The 16,617-nt window shown below is 58.5% G+C and overlaps 1 protein-coding gene across 17 annotated transcripts in view; it reads left to right on the forward strand.

Moving 5' to 3' along the window:
• Positions 1-16,617, forward strand: part of CDH23 (cadherin related 23) — a 381,002-nt gene that overhangs the window by 232,517 nt on the left and 131,868 nt on the right. Inside the window, exon 14 of one of the 17 annotated variants that reach the window (XM_081267133.1) lies at positions 2,291-2,845. The exons of the other annotated variants lie outside the window; for them this stretch is intronic. Within the exon in view, the coding sequence (XP_081123259.1) occupies positions 2,291-2,377 (87 nt within the window). The 3' untranslated portion in view covers positions 2,378-2,845. Of the gene's footprint in view, positions 1-2,290; positions 2,846-16,617 lie in introns of those variants that run through there. 17 annotated transcript variants of the gene reach the window in all.

The following is a 16,617-nucleotide window of genomic DNA, read 5'->3' on the forward strand; positions in this document are numbered from 1 at the left end:
GGTTCCAGGCCTGGGATGGGCTGGGGAAACCTACGGGACAGGGCTGAGGCTGAAGCGTGAGAAGACACGTGCCTTGACGGGTGGCACCAAAGACAGGTGTGTTGGGTCCAGTCCTGGCCCTGAGGAGTGGCCCTGGTGGACGTGAGCCAAGCCCTTCACTCCTGGTTACATCCAGAGCTGGAGCAGATCCTAAGCCTGCTGCAGACAGGGCTGGCCCTTGGGGCATTTGGTCCCCTCTGTGCCTAGAAGGTGAGCTCATCTTCCGCTGCACCAGGCTCTGTACAGGGCTGCCAGGTGACACCAGTCTTTGGTTCCTGGCTTCCTTCACAGAAGCTCTGCCTGCCTCTCCTTATTCCCCAACCCCAAGGGTTATGAGAAAGTGACGATATAAGGGGCCATTCATTCTCTGATGATAGGACTGTGGGCTCTGCTGTCCCACCTTTGCTGCGTGCTGATCTATGCACACACACTAGGAGCCTTCATTTCCCCACCTGTAGAAGGGGCATGACATTGCTGTAGAGAGGAGAGGAGGCACCACGGTGACCCCCCCCCCCCCGACCCTCACCTCCCAACCTCCCGAGGGGCCTCCAGTGCTCCTAGCAGGTAGCCCGTTTCCTGGCCACCTCCCCGCTCTGCTTCCACGGGGTCGGCCTCATCTCCCACCTCCTTTGCCACAGGAGGGGCTGAGGCTGTCGCCGCCTGTGCAGGGACTGTGAAATTCCTCCTCCCTGACCTTTTCTGGATGTTATTTAAATGTTCAGAAAAAAAATTATGAAGAAAAGGAAGATGGATTAATTTGCACTGAAGGCTGGAGCAGAGCCTGCTGCAAGGGTCCTCCCCAGCCCCCACCTGGCATGGCCCTGCCTCTGTGGCAAGTCACCTGTGCTGGGCGAGGTGGCGGTCTGAGGGTGGCGTCGGAGGGGTGGCTGTCACCACCAGCCTGGGCATCCCCGCAGGGTGGAGGAGCTGCACCTCCCTGCTCCCTGGACCTCCCCAGCCCAGGTTCTGAGACCCCTGAAGCCCTTGGTCATAACAAGGTGTGACTCTACTGGGGGAGGGGAAAGAGTGGGAACGGCAAGTTCAAAGTCGTGACCTTGAGTCCAGCTGTGCTTGCCACTTCTCTCCTAAGCACCTCCCCTGTGCAGCAAGGAAGGTGGACTGGAACATACCCCCCCCCGGCTCCTTCCATACCTGGTGCCAGGACACGGCTCCCGGGCAGGGGATGGCAGGGTGACCTCTGAGGACAGCTCCATCAACTGTACACTGCTCCCTCTGGGCCTCCACTGGGTCCCTATGGCCAGCCGCACACTTTGTATGTCACTTCCGTCCTGTTGAGTAGAGGCCGACATTCTCCCTTACAGATGAGGAAACTGAGGCTCGGGGAAGTTAAGTGCCTTGCTCAGGGCCCCAGAGCTAGGAAGTGGCTGGACTGGAAATGTCAGCCGCCACCAGACCTCCAGGCTGAGCCTTCCTAGAGCACCAGCCCTGGTGGAGACACCACCCTGGAATCCCTGGCCCTGCCCCAGGCAGCACATGACCAGGACAAGTCACTGAGCCTCTGAGGCGCCCGCGAGATGACTGGGCCAGGTGCTACTGCAGTGTTTCCTGGCTCCAAAGTATCTCCTTCTGGGTCTCTGCCACTAGGACAGGGTGGTCTGTGTCACTGTCCCAGGCTGGCCCTGGTGGAGGCCAACTTCAGTCCTGCTCAGTTACACTCAGAGGGAGGACTGCACACCAGCAGCCTCTTGAGTCAGCTGTCCGGCCACAGGGCCTCGCTCCCAGTGTGGTGACTGGGGGCACGTCCAGCAGGAGGGCTCTGGGCACCCCCCCCCACCATGCTGCTGGGTCTAGGAAGTAGACTTAGGCCCGGGTTATCTGGAGGCCAGTTCCCTGAGCAGCATCAGGGCTGCTCCCCAAGACTTGCCTGGGTCCTGCCTGTCCTGCTGCTCCACAGCAGAAGGATGCGCAGCTCTGCCACATCACAAAGACCTTGTGGCAGCCTCAGCCACTGCCAGGAGCAAGGCTTCGCAAGCAGAGAGACACGGGTTCAAATCCTGGCTCTTGCCTGCCGTCCCTGAGACCCTGTGCAGGTGCTGAGCTGCTTCCTGGCCCCAGTCCCCAGAGCTCGCTGTGGGAATGATAATAACGATACCCCATGATTAAGAGAGATGGGGCATTTAAAGCACTTAGTGTATTCTAAGGCTCTGGATAAATGGCAGATGTCATTGCTGGTACTGTTATTGTCGTTGTTGTGATTCTTATCCAAGAATGTCTGTTCCATCTTATTCAGGAGTCCGTGCAGATCAGAGTGTACTGGCTCTTAAATCCTGGCTCTCTGGGTTTCCAGATGCCCTGCCTTCGGCTCCGACTCCCTTAGACTCGGTGCACTCATCCACATGCAGGTTGGGTTCTAGTCTGTGCCCCATCTGGGAGTCCAACACAGGGCCTTTGGCCTCAAGGAGAAGAACCCAGTGAAGGATCCAAGGGAGAATGGAGACTCTCCAGAAGGAGGGGACAATAGGTGCTGCCTGCGTGGCTCCTGTGCAGTTGCCCAGGGGACTGGACTTAGGAGAACCCTGACCTTGATTTCCTGTTCTGCCGTTGCTGTCTGGAATTCTTAGTCTCTTTGAGCAAGGGTCCCGTGATGCTTCTGTTGCCCTGAGCTTAGCAGATTGTGTAGCTGGCGTTGCTACAGGCATTTAGCCATTCTCTGCTCAAAATCCAGGGGCTCTCATCCATTTCTGTGTTCGCCTCCAGATGCTGGCTAAATACCTCGTGCCCTCTCTGAGCGAGGTGTCAGTCCCCCTGTTCTTGGGGATCTTGCTTCTGTTCCTAATGCTGCATAAGAAATCACCCCTAAGGGCTGGGGTCGTGGCTCAGTGGTAGAGTGTTTGCCTAGCACATGTGAGGCGCTGGGATAGATCCTCAGCACCACATAAAAATAAATAAATAAAATAAAGGTGTTGTGTCCAACTACAACTAATACACACACACACACACACACACACACACACATACAAAAGAAGTCACCCCTAATTCAGCAGCAAAGCCCCAGCTGTTTTACCATGTTCGTGGATTTGGTGAGTCGGGAATATGGACAGGTACTGCTCCCTCAGGTCTGGGGCGACTCCCTTCCTCCAGCTGGAGGCTGGACCAGTAGGGCCTGGAGGGTCCACTTCAATGGTGGCCTCTCCCCTTGGTACCTGGGCTGCTCTGGATGAAGGACAGGCTGAGCCAGACTGTCCCCCAAGCACCTTTGGCTTATCCATGTGGTTGGGGTGTTTTCCAGCATGGGGATCTGGGTGGGGACACCCCAGAGGGGGGCTTTGGAGAAGGAACAACCCAAGAAAACCAGGCAGAAGCTGCTGGCCTTTTGTGACCTCGATGTAGACCCCGCCCCCCAACTCCCAAAGGAAAGAATGTCCAGGAATTCACATGAAACTCGATGTCTTAAAAACACCAAGAGCTGCCCAGGTCCCATAGCCCCCCTCAGAGGTGTCGTTTGTGATCAAGGCTCCCAGGCAGCGGTTGTCCTCTGGCCTCGTGCATGATGCAGGAACAAGGAGAGGGACAGGGGGAGCCTTCAAACCCCACTTCAGCCTGAGGCTGCCCAGCTGGGGCCAGGGAGCTGTCCGTGGAGGGAGGGAGGCAGGGAGGAGACCCAAGTTCCTGCTGCCGCCTCCCCAGCCCAGGGTTCAAGCCTTCTGGGCCTGGTTGGCGTTGAAGGCCTCCAGCCCTGGCCCCCACAGCCTCACAACCTCCCTCCTGCCACCCCACCCCACCGTCACCTCTGCTTTTCCCTACCACCTCTCCCTGGGTCCTCTCCCCTCCCCAGGCCCCCAATGTGCTCTGAGCCTTGCTCTCCTGGCTGCTGTCCCACTCAGGGGCTTGCCCTGCCGGCCCGGCCACCCAAGGCCCTTCCCCACCAAGGCCCTTCCCTCAGCTGCTCCCGCAGGGTCCCACCTGGCGTATGGCACAGAGCAGGCTTGACTCCCGGGGTCGGGGGTTCTAGGGTAGCCTCCTGGAGGGGGGCGATGGAAGAAGAAGGTGGGCAAAGGCTTGGTGGGGAAACTGAGGCACCAGGAGGGTGACCCACAAACCCCAGCCACCCAGCCAGTCAGCGGCAGAGACGTTTGTTGAGGTAGAGGGCCTCTTGGCCCCGGTTCACTGTGGCCCGGGCTCTGAGTACACGGGGAAGAAGGCTGGCCCCAAACCCCGGGGCCTAGGTGCCAGGTCACCCGCTGACTGGGTGACCCTGTGGCCATATTTGCTCCTCCTTGGGAGTCAGCCTTCTGCTCCTCCAAGGACAAGGTGGACTCACTGCCTGCTGAGTGCCTGTAGGTCAGCCAGGGGTTAGGGACACAGACCCCAGCCCAGGAACCGAGGCCAGGGGAGGGAGGCAGCAGCGAGACCACCAGATTCCAGGATGCCCTGGGTCTCCTGGGCCTAATCAGGGGATATGACTCCAAGGTCAAGGCTGAAATCTGCCCAGCCCTCAGCCTAGCTCTGTGGACAGGTGAGCAGGAGGACCCTGGCTTCCCTGAAGGCTGCTAGGGAGGACCAGGGGCCATCATTGGCCCTCTGGGCACTCCCTGGACTGTGTGTCCCCTTCCCCTTGCAGAGCAGGGCTCTGCGCTGTCTGGGGGCAATAGGTGACCTCCACATGTAGCTGCCTCCATTTAGCCACCGTATGTCCAGAGCCAGGGATGACAGTGGTGGTCAGGACAGGCGGACCAGACAGACGTCCCTGTCCATGCCAGAAGGTACTGACAGTGAACAAGGAAACCCAGAGCGTCACAGGGGTGAGGGCCACGGGAGAAACTGGAGCTGGGCAGGGGAGAGTGTGCCAGAGCTGGGGCAGCTGCGACCTGACCTGGCGTCAAGTGTCGGGGCTGGACAGGTGTCCCACGGAAGGCAGCAAGAAAAAGGGCCCAGGTGGAAAGGCAGGTGGGTGGGATCCAGGCTGAGAACCTGGGAGATCTGGAAGGAGCCACCTCCAGTGAGGAAGCTGCAGTGAAGCGGGTGGCAGGGGGTGGCAGAGAGCAGGAGGGGATGAGTCCCTTGGAGGGGCATCTGGGGACCGAGTGGCTGCTGCTTAGAGAAGAGACAGGAAGAGGGGCATGGAGGGCGGAGGGGGGAAGCTGGGAGGTGGCTCAGGCCAGAGCCCAGGCCAGCAGAGCACGTCCGTCTTGGTCTCTACCCAGCTGACCAGGTACCTTCTCCACTTGAGGTAGAAAGGGCTGGCTGTGGGCCCACCGCCCCGGGCTGGGGTCCTACCTCGGCTTCTATCTGCAGACAGGCCTTGGGCAGGTTGTGGGTGTCTGGGTTTCCATAGGAGCACACAAGTCCTGTCTCAGCAGCAGCCCTGTGAGATGGTGTCCATCAGGGTCATGGTTCAGGGCCTGCGAACCCCAGGAGGTCCCCAAGCAGTGCCAGTGCCTCTGTGGGCCAGGTGCCTGGGATTCTATGGCCTCCTGGGACAGCAGCCTCAACGGCGTCTCACCATATGGGTTCAACTAGATTCTGCCATCGTCTGAAGCTGGTGACAGAAATTGCCAACATGAATTATTAGTAAGTCTGAGGGATGGCAACAGCCTGGTGGGTAGGCCCCATCTGGATACTTCGACAGAACCCCAAGAGGGTGGGCAGGCCAGTGCAGGGAGGGCAGCCCTGACACCTCAGAACCCCTGCTCCCATCCTCCCCTTTAGACGGAGTTCCCACCCCCACCTGCCAGGCTGTCCCCACCCCCTCCTGACACCCCTCACCATTGGCATCTTAATTGATCTCATTGTTCTCAAACCCCTTGAGACCTGAGACTCCAGCTGTGCTTAAACAGAACAAAATCTCTTCCAATTTCCCCACCGTTTAAAAGAAAATTGAATTCTTTATCTGCAGCCTGGGGAGGGGAGAGGAAGGAGAGGACAGGGGGGAGAGAGAGGCACACACAAATAGTAAACAGTGGGTCAGCCGCCCTGCCCCCAGACTGGCTTGGAAGGCCTTTATACCCCTTTTTAGGGGGTACCTCTGTCATCCCACTCTTGGTTAGTCTCCAGTGGGAGGGGCCAGGGTGCAGAGGTGGGGGGTTGGAGGCCCAGCAGCTGGCGGTGATTGACAGGTGGAGAGTCCATGTCTTCAGGCCTCAGTGCTCCTCGCCTGTGCTTATCTCCTTAATCTAAATATCAGTCGGTAAAACGGAAATGGACTGGAATGGGAGGTGGGACAGGTGCTAAGGGAAGTTCTCCCACTGAAGGAAAAGGCTCAGGGCCAGGCTCCAGGACTGAGCCAGGATGTCAAGTTGGGGCTCCCCGGCTCTGCCCCCAGGGTGGACTGGCTGGACCTCGGGTAGGTCTGAGTGTTTTCAGCCCCCCCAACTCATTGATCTTTTTGGCAAATTGATCAGAAGACTGTTGCTCTGGGTTCTTGACACGCTCCACAGCCTCCATCTCTGGTGCCTCCAGAATCTGCCCACCTTGATGAGGGAAGCTTATCTGCTGCTTTTCTGCCCTTTGCCAGGTGTTCAGAATTTAGTGGATCAGGTCGGGTGATGGGCACATTCGGCACATTATCCATCTCTTTTGTGTCCACTCTGTGGGAGAAACTGAGGCCATGGAGGTGAGCAAGCTGCCCAAGGTCAGCCAGCTACTGAGTGTCCAAGCCAAGCTTCCAACCCAGATAACTAGGGCCTCGGGAGGCTGAGGCGGGAGGATCGCCAGTTCAAAGCCAGCCTCAGCACCTTAGCAAGGCCCTAAACAACTCAGGGAGACCCTGTCTCTAAATAAAACACAAATAGGGCTGGGGATGGCTCAGTGCCTCTGGGTTCAATCCCCATAACCAAAATCTAAAAACCCGGATCTGTCCATGCCCCTGGCTTCTCCTCCCCTGAGCCAATCACTGTCAGAAGCCCATCCCCAGCTGGGCTCCAGCCTCCTGTTGGAATCTGGGGTCACCAGAGTCCAGGACGTGCCGGCCTGCCAGGCAGCAGCTGCTCACTCACAGGGTGACCTTGAACAGGTCCCCGACTCCAGGGCCTTCAGTGTCCTCATCTGGAAAATGAAGGGATTGTGCTGGACGCTCTCCAGGTCCCCCTGTGCTAACCCCACGTGACCACCTGCCCCCAGACAGTCCCCTCCCGTGCCATGCCGAGAGCTGGTGTCTCCGGTACTGTGCGCCTGTCAGAAGTCACCCTTCCGTAGGCTGACCGCTGATTGTTCCTGTTCAGGCAATTGCTCAGAGGACACCAGAGCGAAGAAAATGGACCCCCTGGGCAAAGCGACAATGGGTAGCTCTATATGGCCAGAGCCAGAGGGAGTTCATCAACGCTGCAACCACAGGCCTGTCCACAGCCCTCGGTGCCAGGCAAGGGAGGCCATCAGCCTGGACTGGGGGGGACGCAGGGGTGAAGGGCAAGGAACAGCCCTTGGGCTCAGCCTGCGGGAGTCCAGAGAGCAGTGAGGACAGCCAGGGAGTCAGGTGGCGGCCATAGAGCTGAGAGATGGAGCTGGGCCTGCGGGTTGTGGCAGCCTGTGCTGCAGGAGGGATTGGGGGGGGGGTGTTCTGGAGTGACTCTGAGTCGTATAGGCACTGGCTTGTTGGGTGTTTTTCAAACTATTTAAATTTTTTTTTTTAGTTGTAGATGGACAGGATGCCTTTATTTTATTTGTTTATTTTTACGTGGTGCTGGGGATCAAACCCAGTTCCTTGTGCCTGCTAGGCAAGCGCTCTACCACTGAGCATAACGCTGGCCCCTCCAACCATTTTTTTTAACACAACCCATGATAAAAATTGTATTAACTGTATGACCCTCAGGATATACACACATACACACGTAACTAGAGCAAAACAATCCTTCCTTTCTCCATGCAATAATACAGCCTCATATTTTTTATTTTATTCTATTATTTGTTTATTTTGAGGCACGAGCTTACTTTGTTGCTGAGGCCAGCCTCAAACTCACAATCCTCCTAACCTCAGCCTCCAGAGTTGCTGGGATTACAAGCCTGTGCCACTGCCCCCAACTGGATTTTATGTTTTTAAATTGCTACCCATGACCCACTAAATTGATTTCATGAGCAGCTAATGGGTGCCAGCCTAGGTTTGGAGATCTCCTGGGGTCCTCTTCTGCTTTACCACCTGACCATGACAGTGAGAACGGTCAGGATGGAGATGGTGGTACCCACCCAGCTTTCTCCAGTGCTCCTCGCAGGAGGCAGAGTGGTAGAGACCCCAGGCTCCTAGGGGACTTGGTCGTTTCTGAGTTATGTGACTTTGAATTGGTTACTTGTACCTGCAGTGACCAATACGGCTACTACTAATGGAGATGCCCAAACAGTTGCCTCAGCAGGATGGAGGTGTATGTTTCTCCCAGATAAAAGCAGTTTAGAGGGAGCAGTCTGGGTGGCTCCTGCAGGCTGCCCACCATCCCTGTGGTGTGGTCTTCGTGGTCCAGAATGGCGCTAGAACTCAGCCACTGCACCTGCATTTCAAGCTACAAGACAGGGAAATGAAGGCCATGTCCCCTCCCTCTTAAAGAGAGCCCCTGGAAACGCCTTCTGTCTCTTTTCCTCTCATTGGCCACAACCTGGTCATGTGACTTGCCTCGCTGCAAAGAAATGTGCGTGGGTTTTTTTTTTTTTTTTTTTTGGCCAGGGAGCCTATGCACCCCTAAAAGAGTCATGGCTTCTATTAACTTTGAAGTGGGGGTGGGGAGCACGAGTGCTTAGTCTGTGTGCCTCGGTTTCCCAGACAGCGATAGTCCCTGTGGGTTTGTTATGGAAGGTCAGTGAACCAGCGCATGTCCAGGGCTTAGCTCAGTGCCTGGCAGAAGGAGTGCCAAGCACATGATCAGGACTAACTGGAAGTGCTAAGTACCTGCTGTCCGTGTGTCATCACGTGGCATCCCTGTGACGGCTGGGGAGGGTGAAACTAGACTCCTATTTCCCAGATGACACAGATCACTGAGATGCAGAGACACTGGGGTTGCCAGGTGGCTCTGGGGCTCCCCGGGGGAGGGAGGGAGCAGGGGGAACCCGTCTCCACGATGCCGAGGCCCTTTCCCTTGCCCAGCCGAGCCTCTCCCTCAGAACCTGGCAAAATCACGGGGCCATGAGATGACAGTGTCATCTCAGATGTGAGGGACAGAAACGTCACCCTGGCTAGCTGACCTTCCAGCTGAGCTCCCTCTGTCTGCGGGGACACCTGCAAGGGCACCCCACCCACCGGCCACCCAGGGGGGAGCCAAACCAGCACAAAAGAGCCCCGTGGTCTCCCACCATAGCAAGACCTGCGCACCTGAGTCAGGAGGTTGAGGTCTTTGCCTGCTGGGTGACCCAGGCTGTCCCTTCTCTCTGCAAGCCTCGGTTTCCTCATCTGCAAAATGCTGAGACTGCGTCGGAGCCCCTCTGCCTCCTGGGGTCATTTTTGGAATAGGAGGCCAGGGCGGGAAGCAGGTCTGTACAATGAAGCGCGTCTCTCTGGGTGGGCTGCTCCTGTGGGTGTGAGGACGTTCTGGCTGTGGAGGGAGAGAACGGGGACCTGTGTGGGGAGTGGGGATGAGCAGGGGCCGGGGTGAGGGGGACAGGCCTGGGCCCTGCACTTCCAGAAGTGTCCCCTCAAGGCCCGGGCGAGTGAGGGCTGGGCTAGCCTTCCACTGGCCTTAGAGATCATGGGCAATTTATTCTTCCTAGGACGGACTTTGACCTTAATTTCTTCTGTCATGTGGGGCTGTAAAATCCATGAGGGACCCTTGGGTGGAGTGATGGAGATGTCAGGCAGGCAATCGTGTGGGTATTTAATCTCTCAGATGTGTGGCTTGCCATTTAGGGGACAACAGGAGAATGTGGAATCAATATGGTTCATTAGCGAGCAGCACGTGCAGACCCGATCAGTGCCCACCAGTGACAGCAGGCCTGGGGCGTGCCACCTGGCACCAAGTCACCTTGGACTAAGGACGTGTCCCTGGAGCGTGGGCAGGGCCCAGGTGCCTGTCCCTCCCTTCCCACGAGGCCAGGAGCTGGCTGTCCCCTGAGAGCCCACAGGAGGGGGACAGAGGGAGGGGCCAGACAGTGGGGACCTGGGAGGGCTGCAGTGGTGGCCGAAGCTTCCCGGCCCTGGTGTGGCCGCTCCCCCAGGGGGCTGATTGGACTGTCCTTTCCTTCTGTGCCATCCTCAGGGCCCGTAAGGCCCCACTTAGTGAGCCTTAGACACTCGTCTGTCTGCACAGCTCCCTGGCTCCCTCCTCTTCCCCTCCCCTGCCACATAGTCCCAGCTGGATAACTGGCCCCAGAGGCCCACGTGTCCTGATTGTGACGGTCACACACACCCCGGCCACCCACCCTCCTCCCACTTCCCCGGGAAAATGGCTTTCTGTGTCACAGCCTGCTTGGTTTGGTGAGCAGATGTGATTTTTTTTTAAGTCACTCGATTGAGTTTCCCTCAAACCCAACTGTGTGTGAGACAGAGAGACAAACAGACATATAGACAGACAGACAGACAGACTAGGGTGCAGCTCTCAGCTCTGCTGATCACTGACCGTGGGGCCCACGTGCAGTTGTGGGCCACGTTAGGACAGCAAGCTGCTGTGGTGTCCCCCGATCCAGCCTGAGGACTGCCTTCAGTCTGGCTCCCCAAGAAGCAGAGCCTGGGGAGAGGGTCGGGGACAGGCAGCCTGCCAGAGAGGCCAGCTCAGGAAGCGGCTGGCAGCAGAGCCAGACGGGGTCTGAAGTGGGCTCCCACGGCAGGACCCGGGGCTCGGTGGCGCTGGGAGCTGTGGCCACGGCTGTGCTCGATCCCAGCTCAGGGGCCAGATCTGGAGTAGGGATCCACAGAGCCCCCATTGAGCAAAGGCAGCTTCGGGATGTGGGCTCCCACATCATTGCAGCCCCCGGGGAGAGAGGCAGAGAGGCCAGGCCTCCCAGGAAGGCAGTCCCTGGGGTCCCTGAGCGCTGTACGCGGCTCCCACTGCAGGCAGGCATGGGAAGGGGTGTCTCTGAACGCTCGGGACAGGCGCACCTCCTCACTGGGCCGCTCAGCACGAGCACTCAGCTCCGGCTGCCGTGTCATCCGTGGTGGTCTGGGAGAAGGGCGGGTGGGAGGCCCTGCCCCTCGGCCACTCTGCTGCTCCCTGCCTGGAGACACTGAGCTCACTGAGCAGCTCCCTACCTGGCCAGAGGGTCCAGCTGGGCTCTGTCCCCACCCAGGGCAGCGTGGCTGGGTCGGGAGTTCCTCCTGGTCCCTAGGGAAGGGCCTGTCCAGGTGGCTGTGGGCTCCTGGGGGCCTGGCTGGCCACCGCCTCTGCCTGGGCAGCCCTGGAGCCTGGCTCTGTCACCCGATGGAGACGGGAACAGTGGCCGGCCTGGCGCACCCTTTCCTAGCCCTCCTGCTCACAGAGACTCCCATCTCCCCTCCTCAGGAAGCGCTTGCTGACGCCAGGTCCCCCTTTCCCCCTGCCCTCAGGCTCTCCTGTCACTCTGTCTATACCTTGTCCCTCAACTTCTGGCCATGCTGGTCCTTTCTCTCGCCCTGTGGGGACTGTCTCCCCGGGGCACGGGGGTCCTTGAAGGCCAAGGCTGACTGTGACACTTCCCGGCTTCCTTACTTGGCCTGTGTGTGGCTGATGCTCAAAAAATCCCAGAGTCGTCTCCTCCACCAGCAAGCCTCTGGCTACAGAGCGTCTGGCCCAGCAGGACCAGAACCGCAGCCTCCCGAGGCAGAGCTGGAGAGACCCACTTCTCATGAAGTTAGGGAAACTGAGGCACAGGGACGGGAGTGACCTATCCAAGCCACATGGCCAGCCAGGACAGGGCAGGCATCCTGACAGTCAACCCAGCCCTAGGATCAAGAGCTCTAGCCTTGAATCAGACCCAAGTTCAAATTCTGGCTCCTCCTCTTCAGTTTAGTGACCTCAGCAAGTTCCTGAAACTCCCTGGCTTCAGTTCCTCATCTGAAAAATGACAATGTCGAGTCTCTAAGGGGAGAAAAACAAACACACGCTGAGGTGCATCTAATGTGTAAGTGCTCAGCAATTTGTTAAACAAAACCAACAATCACCAAGGTTGTTTTAAAAAGTAAAGGAAATGACTTATGCAAATCAACTACCTTCAAGTCTGGCTCAAAGCAGAATCTCAGGACCACTGCGCAACTTCAGGAATGTTGCTTAACCTCTCTGAGCCTCATTGCCTCATCCATCAAGTGAGGATAGTATTAGTTCCTGTCACATAGAGTAGGAGTGGAGATTAAATGTGTCAAATACATATACATTTCTTAAAAGAATGCCTGGAACTCAGGAAGGACTAAATAGGGTAAATTACTGTTACCATTTTGTAGCCATTATCTGGCTGAGGTTTTTCCCCTGAGAAAAATGTGACTCCTCTTAGGACAAGTGTTTAAGGACAAGCACCTCACAGGGTGCCAGGCAGGCCCATGGACAGCCAGTGCTCAGCAAGGAAGTGGCCGTAGTCACACCCCACGCCTGCCCCAGGCAGTTCCCCAGCAGGGGGCCCTGGGGACCCTCAGGCGCACTGCAGGGGCTGCTGCACCCCTGACAGCCCTTGACAGAGTGCATTCTTCCCCAGGACGACTCCTGTGAGCACAGAGCTGCTGGCCAGGGCAATTTGTTCCCCATCAATTTTTATTTCCAGGTTTTAAAATAAATTAAAGGGAAATAAAAAGGGGGGGCAGGAGCTGAAGATCAACACAGCACCTGCAGGAAGAGCCTGGGGACCCCCTCAGCACTGGTCAGCCTCCTCCCGCTGCAGGACTGACAGGCTCCCATGTGGCTCCGCTGGAGCACCCTCCTTCAGGGCCTCAGGCCACTGCCCCTTCTCCTTGACCTGGCCTCAGCTGCCTCAGCCCAGAGGGGGGAGGCCCAGGCCAAGGGTGCTTAGCAGGGGTGTGTTTGGAGATGAATTGGAGGAAGGAACCATAAAGCTTGTTCTACTTGGAGAGCAGTTCCCACGTGCCGGGCATGGACTGAAGTACCTCACACACAGCACCTCCTTAACCCCAGCCCCATCACGGGGCTGCCCCTGTTCTCCCCACCCTACAGATGAGGACACCGAGGGTCAGAGTGGATGTCACTGTGGTCGTCCCTTCACCCCTTCTTCCTTCTTTATTCTCCTTTTCTTCCCTTGATCTCTTTCTCCTTCCTCTCCTTCTTCCTCCTCCCTTCCCAGAGGGCAATGAGAGAGGAAGGGACAAGAGAGACCCTTCAGGTCACACCTCAGTGACCAGGTTCCCCCATTTGAGCCCCACCCTCCACAGTTTGCACCACCATTTGAAAGTTAATTCAGTTATGACTCCATTAGTGGATGGACCCACTCATGACAGCAGAGCCTTCACGATCCAGTTTCATCCCCGAAGTCCCACCTCTGACCCCTGCCCCGTTGGGAGTCCACCCTCCAATACACGCGCCTCTGGGGCATTCGAGATCCCAGTGGGCACCTCCTACCTTGCTCTCTCCTCCTTCCTCGCACTGGTGTTCTTCCTCCTGAGAAGCCGTCTGTTTAGGATCGAAGACTCCTACTTTTCTCTGCTAAAAAGCCAACACCTATGATCACCACTTCCAAGTCACCGCTTAGGAGCGGGGACCCCTGGGGGCAAGTCATGCAGGTTCCTGACCTTGGAAAGTGAATGTCCAAGTGGAGAAGGGCAGACAGCATGGCCTCTGCGCCTGCCAGGACCCCTGCCTCCTCCCCACGGGCCACCCACCAGCCAGGCCTGTGGGTTCTGGGCTCCAGCCTCCCCGGAGCCCAGCTGTCCTGCACCTCCCGGCCTCTGCTCGGCCTCCTCTCAGCACAGGCTCCTGACCCAGGGGTCTGTTCTCTGCACAGCCATCAGTGAGCGTTGACAAATGTGGGTGGGATTCTGCCAGCGGAGGGGGCTGGGTTGAGAAGCGCAGCCCCAGCAGATCTGGGGATGAGCCCTCCCTGCATAGTGCCAGGGCACGGGAGACGCAGGACCCACCTTGGCCTCTGAGGGGCCTGAAGACTGAGGGGCAGGACCAGGGCACTTGGCAAGGAGGAGAGCTGGGCAGAGGCTGGGCTGCTGGCCCAGAGCAGGACCAGAGCTGGCAGATGGCTCGGGAGGCAGGGGGCAGCACGCAGGCCCTGGCCCAGGGCTGACCCAAGTCCACAGCGGGGCCCTGAGGGCAGAACTGCAGCAGCATGTTTGAAGCTCTGTGATTAGCCAGGAATCCTTTCTGAGGCCCGTTGTGGCTGGTCTTGCTCCGCACCCTCTGGAGGACACACTCTGGTCACCTGTGGGAGCAGAGAGCCAGCAGAGAGCGCGATGCTGTTCCACCTGGGGTCAGCTGCCAGGAGGGCAGGACTCGGAGATCCCGAGGACTTGGGTGCACTCGGTGCTGTGATCCACTAGTCATGTCTGCCATGGGCGCTGGCAATGCAGGGATGGCTGCTCCTCCCAGGTCCCCAGTGGGGTCCCACCCTTTCCTAACTGCCTCTCACTTGGCTTCTGCACCCCACTGTGTGCTCTGAGCCTTCAACCTAGCTTCATCAGCAGCCCCACCTCCACAGCTCCCTACAGATGCCCAGAGCAGGTGTCAGGAGCTTTCCTGAATGTTTATCCCCCCACACCACCCTCGGCTACTTCTGTACCCCACTGCGCACCCCTTGGTACCATGGCCCCTTGGATCTCTCACCTTCTTATCTCATGGTCCAGCCACCGGCATCCTGTTCTGCCAGGGACACAGCCACCCAGGAACACCCACAAAGCGCTCAGAGCAGCAGTGTCCTACCACACTTCACCCTCGCTCACCTAAACTTACCCTCCCACCCCCAGCTTCCCCACACACACATTCCTGTCTGCAGCCTGGGAGGGATGCTGGATCAGGGGCCCCGGGAGGGATGCAGGATCAGGGGCCCCGGGAGGGATGCTGGATCAGGGGCCCCGGGAGGGATGCAGGACCAAGGGGCCCAGGGCTCCCAGGTGCCTCCTGCAGAATCCAGCCCAGCCCAGCTCCAGGTGTCTTGGAGGCTCGGTGTCTGGAGTTCCTCCGGGGCTCTCAATGATGAATGGGGAAAGCATCACCAGCGCAGCACCGGGGCTCCTGAGCTGTTTAAAAATGCATCCCCATGTAAATTTCTGCTCCGTCAATCCTCGTGGCGTGTGGAACATGCTATTGTTTCCTGAACAAATTGTCCCGCTGCCCTTCGAGGATCTGTGCATGGGAGCAGAACTCCTCACTGCCTCAGTTCCCGGGACCCAGCGCTGCTGAGGAGGCAGCTGGGCCCGCCTTGCTTCAGAGCAGAAGCCCCCCGCGTGGGGCATCCGGGCACGCATGCGTGACGGGGGTGCAGGTGCTGGTGGCAGAGACCCAGCATGTAGCTGCCAGCCTGCCCTGCCAGGGCAGAGACACCCAGGTGGCTGGCAAGGGGGTGCCGAGGGGACCACGAGGGCTGAGGCGGGGTGGGGAGGGGTGCTGGGGGCCGAGCGTGGTGTGAGTGTGCACATGTGTCTGTGTGTGAGCGTGTAATGGGGGCGGGCTCTGGGAGGGACTTGGGGGATTCTGCCTGAACCAGAGAAAGTTTCTAGAAGAGCACGTGGGCAGGAGTAAGGATGCAGGAAGGTACTGAGGCTGCGTGTGTGTGTGTGTGTGTGTGTGTGTGTGTGTGTGTGTGTGTGTGTGTGCAGCCCCGGGTGTGTGAGGACACAGGAAGAGAGAAGGTGCAGGACGGACTGTCAGGTGGGGAGTGAGTTCCTTGAGAGTGGAGGGCGTCCGTCCCCGACAGGGAAGGGATCAGGGATCTCAGGGCTGTGTTTGCAGGAGACGGAGGGGAAGGCCACCAGCCGGTGGGAGTCCGTGGGACCGAAGGCCTGGCTCAGTAGATGGACGTCTGCAAGACCAAGATAAGGGGCACCAGTGAGGTACAGGGACAGGCTGCAGAGGTGCCTGGGGACAGTGGTGGCATGTGCCCTGTGAGGTGGTGGTGGGTGTGGGGACTGGGTCACCAAGACGGGCGGGACAAGAAGAGCTCTCCTGGGGAAAGGACCAAGAGACAGGAGGCCCTGCCCCTGTGGGAACGGTGGTCCCTGAGGGGGCGTGGCTGTTGGGACGGGCATCAGAGGGCAGAGGGCCATGGCAGCGTGTCTGGGGCAGTTGTGCTGCCCCGTCCTTCAGCCCGTGACTGGACTGACCACTTCACCTCCAAGACTGGCCCTGAGCAAGAGGGAGCTTGTGGGCACAGGCAGGGTCCTTCTTTGAGGGTCTGGGAAACGCCCTTCTTTGAGTCTCTGTGGGTCTCGCTGAGGGGCTTCCTGGGCAAGCAGAGACTTCACCTGTAGCCCACCCTCTCCAGGTAGAGGCAGGGGGCAGAGCCACTGGGGCAAGAGGGACTTCCCTTGGGGGTCCCTCTGGCTCCTGCAGGCGAGGAGCAGCCTGGGTCGCATGGCTGAGCTCTCAAACTGCAGGAGGATCCTCTCCCCCGTGGAAGGAGCTGGGGTGGGTGGCTGGCAGCATATGACTTGCCAGGCTTAGGGTGTGCACCTGTAGCCCAGCACTCAGGAGGCTGAGGTGGGAGGATCACTTGAGTCCAGGAGTTCAAGGCCAGCCAAGGCCAGCCAAGCCATCATAGCAAGACCCCATTTCAATTAAAAAAAAAAAA

The sequence above is a fragment of the Spermophilus citellus genome (genome assembly GCF_964194105.1).
Source record: "Spermophilus citellus genome assembly, chromosome: 15".
Taxonomy (NCBI): Eukaryota; Metazoa; Chordata; class Mammalia; order Rodentia; family Sciuridae; genus Spermophilus; species Spermophilus citellus.